This window comes from Telopea speciosissima, chromosome 5, assembly GCF_018873765.1.
Source record: "Telopea speciosissima isolate NSW1024214 ecotype Mountain lineage chromosome 5, Tspe_v1, whole genome shotgun sequence".
In the NCBI taxonomy this organism is placed as follows: Eukaryota; Viridiplantae; Streptophyta; class Magnoliopsida; order Proteales; family Proteaceae; genus Telopea; species Telopea speciosissima.
In genome coordinates, this window is record NC_057920.1 from 16,746,096 (window position 1) to 16,756,200 (window position 10,105).

General features: G+C 39.1%; 1 protein-coding gene across 1 annotated transcript; it reads left to right on the top strand.

Moving 5' to 3' along the window:
- The first annotated feature begins 2,590 nt into the window (after positions 1-2,590).
- On the top strand, positions 2,591-3,730 carry LOC122661113 (expansin-A11-like). Its single transcript, XM_043856430.1, has 3 exons — positions 2,591-2,759; positions 2,882-3,203; positions 3,296-3,730. Exons 1-3 carry the CDS (start codon positions 2,612-2,614, stop codon positions 3,600-3,602), a joined length of 777 nt encoding a protein of 258 aa, XP_043712365.1. The 5' UTR covers positions 2,591-2,611; the 3' UTR covers positions 3,603-3,730.
- The last annotated feature ends 6,375 nt before the right edge of the window (positions 3,731-10,105 follow it).

The following is a 10,105-nucleotide window of genomic DNA, read 5'->3' on the forward strand; positions in this document are numbered from 1 at the left end:
ATACATCGAATCCAATACCGTTCTTTAAATCTATGGTCCCACCGACAAGATATCTTATAAAACTCTCATCTTCAATCATTGGAGATCTCGACCTTATAAAGTTGTTTTCACATATACTCTCACTCATTCATTCATAAGAGAAGTCAAGAATCTATTGACAGGCTATCTCATGATTGCTTCTAAATACTTTAGAATCACATGGGACCATATTAATTTAAGAGATTTTTTAAAGCTTTTCCCCATAATCTTAAAAAGTTTGAAACTTTCATCTGAAGAAGGAGGTGGGGAGAGAATATACCCATTTTTAGGAGGGTTGCGGGCCCACTTGCCAACGAATCCAGACCATTCAAATGTCAAAGTTTCAAACTGTGAAACCAACTACCAACTCCTTAGTGGGCCCCGGTCGTAAATTGTCAACACATATTCCTTCCATATTGTGGTATATAAAATCCAACGGTCAGGATTCGATCTCCAGCTTCTTCAACCCTAATCCCTGATGGCGGTGGAGATATATATAGTCTTTTTCATAATAATCTGACAAAATTCCATCCGAAATTATAGACCTGAATTTTGTTAGCCTTGCTGTAATTTTTAGTCCATGTTTGGTGGGTCCATTCGAGTTTCAGATTCAAATCTATCAAGGCTTCCGGTGGCCGGGTGGATTGATCAACAAACTGGTTCTCATGAACCAACCGGTTTGATCACTAATTGATTTGGTATGATTCTATTTATTAATTATTTAAGAACACCAAGTAATTAAACAAGGTGTAACAAGGGTACGAGGCTTCCGTCATTTCAGGGTTTGAGGACGGTCATAATGTATGCAATCTTTCTTTTGCTTCACGAAAAGGCTGTTTCCTGTGACCATTTTGTCATAATGGAGCAACCTTAATTACCACTGGTCACAGGTTCAAAATTGGTGTTCTATTAAACAAATTTGGGACACCCTCACTTTCGAAATTAGAAACAAAATTCTCCGTAATTGTATAGTGTGCCTGGATATAAATAGACATCTTGTCTATTACTGGGATCTTCCTCTTATTTTTCTCCCCTAATTTTGTTGTATCATCTTTGTTCCTTGTTTCATCCCCTGTTTTTATTGTATCATCTTCTTTGATTGATTATTTTGTTCCCCACCCTAGGGTTTTGTTGTATCCTTCTTTATTAATGACTCTTTTTAATCTCTTCTGGCTAGACTTTGTGGCTTTTGGTTGTATTTCTTTTCTGTTCTTTAATATATTATATATTCACCAAAATAAATAAATATATTAAATGGTTTTGATTGAAGGAACTTAGAAAACAAAAGTAGATCTAAAATTATTTTGGTTTGGCAAAAGTAGAGACAAAAGACATACATAACTTAGGACTAAGAATTGAACAACAAAACAAGGTCGTGTATCTGACGATATTTAGTAAGGATTTTGATACTTATAAAAACTACCCACCAATGGGTGAATGACACATGGCAGAGGAGATTGAACCGGATCGTGGATCAAGCCAAAGCCACCGTGATTCACTGAGATTTGACTTCCCATGACCGGAACATTTCTATTGGGATTAGACTCCCCATAAGGCAAGGAAATCGTCTACATGAAAACCTTTCCTAACAGGACTTTCTGTGCATATCTCCTATCATTCATGACTCTTATAGGGATTCACCTTCATTCTTGGAATATCCTACTAAGAATTAGATTACTTCATCGTCTATACTATAAGTAAGGAGGAAAAACCGCAAGGTACATGATGTTCAATTTTACATTCAAATTTCCATAAGTTATTGCTCTTTCAGAATCCCTGTTGTTGCTCTGAGTTCTGACTTAAGCATCAAAGAATCCTCCCTCGAGTCCGCTCTTGTCCTCTCTATTGTTCACATTCTGGTCTACTGTGAGCAAGTCTCCACGTTGGTACAGATTTAAGTCTTATTTGAGCTGAATTATAGATTTAGTATTTCTAATACCAAAGGGAATAAGTATTAGATTGTGTAAACCCATCTGGTTTGAACAATATAAAGATGGTTCTTCCTCTATAGACAGGTTGAGATTGAACCAGATGGTGGGTGGATGACTGTCTGGCCCATCATCCAAGTCTGATAACCATATATTATTGAAAAAGGAATATTATTGTAACCATAATATATTCTGAAGGCATGTGAGGTGTATCAGATGATTTAACCAATGTATCTATCTTCAATCCATTGAAGCAGTTTGTAATTTTCCTTTAAATAGAAATAAACTAGGTAAGAAAACTAAACTAAAATAAATAAGGGACTATCACAGCGTAGTTTTTTGACCCATTCCACACCTATATCTCTTCTCTATGGGCATTGCATGTGGTTGAGGTGGGAAGGGAAGAGAAGAGAACGTGGGAATAATTGAATGATCAGGTCCTGAAAATCCTCAGAGTTGCAGAAAAAATGATAGAAGAACACATTAAATTAATCAAAAATATTAAAAAATTCTCAAGTGTATTCTTTAGTTGCGGTGATCACATGTGAGTGGTGGTTGTATTAGAAGGAGACTTCCCTATTTATATAAGGTAGCCCTTAAATGTAAGATAGCAGAATCCCCAAACCACCTCACCCTAGCTAGTCTCTTAGCTAGAGAGACCATTAATGGAGATGATGAGCATCATTCTTACCTTGATGGTGGTTTTTTTAGGGTTCTTCTATCAATCCAATCAAGTCATGGCCTTTACGGCTTCTGCATGGACCAAAGGTCATGCCACTTTCTATGGTGGTAGTGACGCTTCAGGAACAATGGGTATGCATTGTTTTTTTCTTTTGTTATGTTTATTATGGTTTTCTCTTTGTGATATGGGACTGAATCTCAGTGGATATTTATATTGATTGATTGATTGATTGATTGATTGATTGATATAACAGGCGGTGCTTGTGGTTATGGTAACTTGTACTCAACTGGTTATGGGACTAGAACCGCAGCTTTAAGTTCTGCCTTATTCAATGATGGTGCCTCTTGTGGACAATGCTTCCGGATTATTTGCGATTACAAGACAGACAGTCAATGGTGCTTAAAGGGACGATCGGTGACCGTCACTGCTACTAATTATTGTCCGCCGAATTACGATGAGTCCAGTGACAATGGTGGCTGGTGTAATCCTCCTTTGAAGCATTTCGATATGGCTCAAGCTGCTTGGGAGAAGATTGGGATCTACAAAGGAGGGATTATTCCTGTTATTTACCAAAGGTTTGTTACTTTCTTGGTCTTAACTAACTTCTCCATATTTACCTTTTGTTTCATTAGAGTAAATGTTGTTGTTGTTGTTGTTGTTGGTTTAGGGTTCCATGCAAGAAACATGGTGGAGTAAGGTTTACTATCAATGGGAGAAACTACTTTGAATTGGTGTTGATACACAATGTGGGAGGGAGTGGAGAAGTTCAGGCTGCTTGGATCAAAGGTTCGAATACCAGATGGATGACGCTGTCGCGGAACTGGGGAGCTAATTGGCAATCCAATTCATATCTCAATGGCCAAACTTTATCCTTCAAGGTCACTACTGATGATGGAGTAACACTTCTCTTCACAGATATAGCTCCTTCAAATTGGGAATTTGGTCAGACTTTCTCTAGCAAAGTACAATTCTAAGCCCTAATTATATATATCCAAGAGAGAGGCTTATTAGGGTTCAATGTTGGCTGAGGCGTGCTTGTTTTTTTACCGAAGCAGCCCGCCTATCCATCCATCCATACAATTGGTACTAAATGGGAGAGGTGATCAAATCTGGTGTTGAACCCATCAACTCAGTTATATAAGCTAGCTAGTTAGCTAGGTTGGTTATGAAATTTTATTAATTCTAGTAAGAATTGAAGAACCAACATAATTGTAGATTCTCCATTAATACTGTCTTCTTGTTTTTGCCCCTTTTTACTTTATATTACCATTATCTCAATGTAATAGTAGGGAGCATCTTTTTTCATAATCTCTTATGTATTATCATGAATCAATAAAAGGAGTCTTGAATTGATCAGAAACTTTCAATTTTTCTTATTTTACTTCCATGAGGGTTTGGAAAGTTTAAAAAAAAAAAAAATGAAAGAATCAAGTTTGGATCTGATGTGCACCAAAAAAAATAAAAAAAAAAAGTTTGGATCTGATGAGGAAATGGGTTAAGATATATAATTTGGGGACTTCAAGTCATGAGACTCAGGACAGGTGAAATTAATCATATATAGTATTCTGTGAGGAAGTCAAGATTTGGGAATCTGAGCACTGAGAGTTGCAGAACTGTGAGCTAAAAAGAATAGCAAAACTAACTTGAAAGCACATGCAGATAATAGGGATTTGGGACCAGCTAGCACTACTACATGGGGGTGTAGAGAAATCTTGCTATTGCTATGTCATGACATGATTGAAGATTAATTCTTCTTGGTGTCACTATGCCTAGTGAAGTATAATGCTTCACTATTTACCACATGGCAGTACTTGGATTCGTCTATGTGATAGAGGATCTTACATACATCTCAATGGCCAAATTTTAGTATACAATAAACAAGGAAAGTTGCTCAACTTTGATTCAAAGTTTTAGTAAAATTACCAAAATACCATCAAATGGAGATGAATATAAAATACAAAATGATATCTTTTGTAATTTCAGTTAGGGCAAGAGATCTCTACCTGGTCGCATGGTCGTTACACAAGCATCTGGGCCAATGAGTGAGCATACCTAGGTATCTACTCAGGGGGCAAAGGCTGACTCACGGTGCCCTGTGAGAGGACGTAGTAAACACCACCAAGTAGAGATCTTTTTCCCTTTTAGTTACTTTCTCTATTCATTTTAAGCTGAAATTGTACCAATGAGATGCTTATCTAGTCCTTTATCACATGGAATAACCCATGTACTACCACGTGGCAAATAGTGAGGTATTATACTTCACTAAGCATAATGACAGGAAAGAAAAACCCTAAAAAAAAATCTTAGACCCAAGTTTTTTAGAAGGTTGATATTCCAACTGAAGAGCAAATTCATGGTGGAGCTGGGTCCAATTCCCCAATTTCACAAGGGATTCTATGTTTAATACTTTTTTGCAAAATCAAATATACACAAGAGGTCAAAAAATCCCACATCCTAAACTTTAGAAGTTCTAATTGTGTCCCTTTATTTCAAAAAAATAATTGATACATATACAAAAACTACTTAATTACCAAGAATATTTTGGAGTCATATTCTATAAAATTACATATTATGTATAAATTGGGATATTACCATAATAATTAAAGAACTTAAAAAAATCGACTAACTCAATGGTCAATTGATTTGAGTGGCTTGGTGATTCGATCGAGTGAATCACAAAGTCAATACAAAATTATAGACAAATATTGAATAGTTAAAAACTTAAATCTTCAATTCATGGAGGGATCAAGAGAAATCCGAGGTAGACAGGGACAAAAATTGGGGGGAGGGATTGAAGAGAAAAATTATTCCTGTCCGGAAGCGTAGCCTCAGCTAGTGCTTCCCTCTCTTTCCCTCTCCTCCCATGAAATAATCTCTCTGACCCTCTCTAAAATGATCCTTTTTTTTGGGGGTTGGGGGTACTCATTTGGTGTTTCATGCAGGCATAGGCTACGAAGGTATAGGACTCGGTGTGTGGTTTGTGTGATTACACTTTCATAAAAATAAAAATTAAAAAATTAAAAAAAGGACAAAGATATAGGATTCATTTATTGCAACCATCAGATTGTAGGTTCTAAACATAGAAATAGCTTCTCTAAGAAATGGGGTAAGGCTGCGTACATTTGCCCACTTGTAAACTTTGCAGTAGTGGGAACCTCATGCACTGAGAGATATAGGACTCATCTTTTAGATTTCGCCAAATCATTTGTTGTGAATAAGAATGGTAGGAGAATCACTCAATCACAAACACCATTTACTACGATCACAACACTTTATGTAACGAGATTGAAGATGGGCTGAGGCCATGGTTCAAGGCCTTGGTCTCGGGCATGGTTTCGGCCAAATCATAAATCGTGTTGTCTCAGTCGAAACCCGAGATCTCAGCTGTTATCATGTTTTTTTTTTTTTGGGGGTCAAATGTTGGCCCTTGGTTTTGAGGGCTATATGACCTAATTAAGTCATGAAACTTGCAGGATAACCTATTTTAGGCCCTATAAACATAGTAGAATCCTTAGTTTTATAAAAATCACACCTAAAATTGTAGTTTGACTTAGGATCTTAGATTGGTAGTGTATGGTGTATATATAGATTGATATGGTCTATTCTACACAATCTTTAGTATTAGAACACATATTTTTCAAGTAAAACAACTTAAATAAGCATTATCATAGTTGGAGCTAATCTCTTCCAAATGTTGTTGCTGAGCAATAAATCCTCTTTTCTAAGCTTGTTTGGTTAAGATTTGGAGCAAATAGGAAAAAAAAAAAATTTCCTAGAAGGGGGGGTGTTTCAAAAAACTGACGAAATAGTAGAGTCCATCGAGAGTTGGTTAAAATTTCAATCGAGTCAAGTCGAGTTTTGGTATTTATATAAGGTGGATTGTAACATTTTGACCCGATACGAAATCTCGAACTGAAATTTTGGTGAGATACTGAAATCTCAGTCGAGACTCAAGACTATGTTCTTTTCTTGTTTCGTGACTAGTTTTGATGATATTTACAAAGATCATGAGAGAACTCAACGAGACCTCGTACCATGGCTAGGCGTGCCACCAATCGCTCTTCTTAAGATTATAGTCGTGCTTATAGTACTGTGAATTTTTTTTGCTAAATAAAACTTCATTCAGATAGGAAGCATGAGATACACAAGGTTTGGATACGAAGTATCCTAAACCAAGGAGTGGAATATGACCAATCTATCTTACATGCAATTGACAGGGTCTTCCAGGCTAGGGAATGGGTATGCCCAACATATTCCCTAGAGAGAAGGTTGTGGACACAGCTTACAAAATAACTAGATACATGACCTATATCCATGTGAACACATCGAAAAGAAGAGATGTCCATGGCACACAAGACCATGTGATATCCACAGAAGACTGACAGCCTGTCTAGTCCCCATACTCTTAGTTGCTGACCTGGTGGACACACCCCAGTGTTTTCCAAAAGCATACTGTCGATGGCGATGGTGGTGGATTTCCAGGTGCAGGTGGCGGAGTCCTTGAACAGGACCAGCATGAGCGCATACGCCTACCATCTCCAGGAGTCGATGTTGTACAAAGCGATCAGCATGACCAACCACCGAGCAGTACCACTACCAAAGCCGAGAGGACTAGAGATGGAGAAGGGAGACCTAGTCACTAAACTCGTTGAGAGTGTGCCGTAACCATCGTGGTCCCGAGGTGACAGAACTTTGTTGGGTTCCTGCGTGAAACTCCCACCGGAGGCCAAGTGGTAGCCCTTAGAACAACTACAAGAGCCAATGAGATCCTTGTTGCATAAAGGAGGTTTAGAATCAACGCTAGGCTCACACTGCCCTTGCCATCTGGAAGGGACATGGGGCATGCCCAACTCGCCAAAGCTCTTTGACTCAAGCCAAACGTCGGTAGTGAGGATCCCGATGATGACATCCTGCGAGGCTTGGGTGCCATGGCCAGCCCACGAAACCAAGTCGAAGATGAGGTGAGGAGCTTGGTGGTGCAAAAGGTGTGGAGGTTGAAAATGAGTCCTCGAACACTTCCAAAACGGAATCGGATCGCAGGAGGATCTCGGCACCACCCATCGACAACACCCACTGCAAGCAAACTGAAAACATCGGATGCTGGAGAAAACTAGAAAAGGAAAGCATGATCTGAGATCATGGGAGTGAGACGAGAAAGGAGAGAAAAGGAAAGGGGCGAGATCTAGGAAAAGGCAAGTGAGAGGAGAAAGGGAGAAAAAATGGGGAAAGGGGTGAGATCTGAGATCCGGCTAGATCTGGTGAGTAAGGGGAGACAGGAAAGAAAAGGAGAGAGGCGAGGTCTGAGGTCAGGTGAGTGAGAGGAAAAGGAAGGAAGAGGAAAGAGGTGAGGTTTGAGATCAGGTGAGCGAGAAGAGAAAGGAAAGGAGAGGAAAGAGAGGAAGGAGAAGCAATCACGCCACTAGGGCAGAGAAGGTTCACACCACAGGGGTGGAGATGCTACATCTTGAATCGGAGTGCATACAAACTTCTGGTGACTATTAGGTTTTGGGTTTAACGGCCGGAAACAGAGGAAATCCCACGGCTTCACGTTTCAGAGTGCATTTATAGTGTGAATTGAGTTCTTGTAATTCAACCTCTAATATAAAAAAGGCAAAATATGCTTATCTATAGTTGTTGCATTTAACTATTCGGTCTTGTTGGAACTCTAACAAGTTAAAAGGAAGGAATATCTAAATATTGGCAAAATAGCAAAGAGAAGAAACACAAGGGAGAGTTTGGATAGAATCTAGGAGCAAGAAAGCATTCAAAGATCTCCTCTAGCGACTAATGTTGTAACAGATACTCTTGGAAGGTGGGCTTTGTCCGTCGTGAGAAGGACATCATGGCATATTTATGATCCATGTTTATCTGAGCATTTTCAGCCAGATCTCAGGAGTGTATCGCACTTTTCTAAATAAATTGGTGCTTTAACAAAAAATAAAAACCATCCCCTATTTATAGAAGGAATGTATTTCTGGGAGATGCTTGTCCAAAAAACCCCGAGGGCCGAGAGGTGACTCCCTAATTTATTTTTGTCATTGTTGATCAACCGTCAAGGTGAGTCGCTCGATCAGCTCCTCCCAATATTCAAATGACTGAAGACACTTCCTTCATCTTGCGGTGCCTTGCAGTTCGGGCCTAAGAGCTTGACACATGGAAGATGCTTCACCCAACAGTGTGAGCTCAATTGACCTAGTTTTTTGTTTTTCTTTTCTAGTTTGGCACCGTTAGATGTCACATCTTCCACGTGTTCAGCTCTCAGACCCGAACTGCAAGGCACCACAAGATTAAGGCACTACAGAGGATTTTTTTTTATTTTTCCGACACTACTCTTGGGTAGATAGCGATATTATTGCTGATCAACCATCGAGGTGAGTCAATCAATCAATGCTGCTTGGATCATATCAAAGGTTCCAAAACCGGATGGATGGCGTTATGGAGGAATTTGGGGGCTAATTTTCAGTCTACAATGCCCATCTCAACGGCCAGTGTCTCTCCTTCAAGGTGACTACTGTTTATGGAGAGACGACTCTCTTCCCTGACATCGCCTTATCAAATTGGCAATTCCTCATACCTTCTCTAATGGAATACAATTCTAGGTTCAACAAAAGGCTCACGGGTTTATTTGGCAGAGGCGTGCTCTTTATTTTACTGAAGCAACAGATGAAAATGTGTGAGCAATGCTGTAAGGGACTATGGAACACCATGCATAATATACAATATGCATTTTCGTGCTCAGGTGATGTTGATAGAATTGTGTAACCATAAACCTTTGTGCCCATACAGATCAAATTTGACACGTTTGAAGACAGAGACTCTTGATGTAGCTTGGGAGGAGGAGGAGGTTCATCATCAGCCCACGTTTGAAGACATCACCCTTCCTTTCTCACAACAGGGCTAACCGCAGTGGCAGGGGAAGAGATGCCACTGCCTATGCCATTTCCACCGCCCCTTCTGGTTGTCTTGTGTGAGCTGTGCCTTGTGACAGGTTGAGAGAATGCTATTTGGGAACCTTGGTCTGGTGTTCTTATGAGTGATGCACGTTTGGCTCGCCGGAAAAGGGTATGAAGTGGTCAGAGGAGAATGAGGACGGTGTTTGTTAGTCACAAAATAAACATGTGAATGGGGAGGAAGAGGTAAAAAAAAAAATAAAAGAACAAAGAGTTTACAAGTTGCAAACAGATTTACTCGAGTATAATTAAAAAGCATCCAAAATTGGTGATTTCCACATATTTTCATACGTTGAGAATCCTTCAAAGACTGCACCTTGATGAATCTCCTCAGCTAGGCTGAAAAGCTTTAGAATTTAATGATAGAAATTTTAGGATTTTTGGTTGTTTCAGCCATTTTAAGTAATTTCACCAGAGAGCAATTTCTGCTGAAATAGAGAACAATGCCGACTTATAGGCCATTTTTTTACTTACAGGCCATTGATCACTGGACTGTTGTACCTCTGCATACTGTAAAATAAAAATAC

Excerpts from the sequence above, each read along its gene's own strand:
- LOC122661113 (XM_043856430.1), top strand. The coding sequence starts at position 2,612 with ATGGAGATGATGAGCATCATTCTTACCTTGATGGTGGTTTTTTTAGGG. Across the intron at positions 2,760-2,881 it reads TGACGCTTCAGGAACAATGG|GCGGTGCTTGTGGTTATGGT; the intron begins GTATGCATTGTT and ends TTGATATAACAG. Across the intron at positions 3,204-3,295 it reads ATTCCTGTTATTTACCAAAG|GGTTCCATGCAAGAAACATG; the intron begins GTTTGTTACTTT and ends TTGTTGGTTTAG.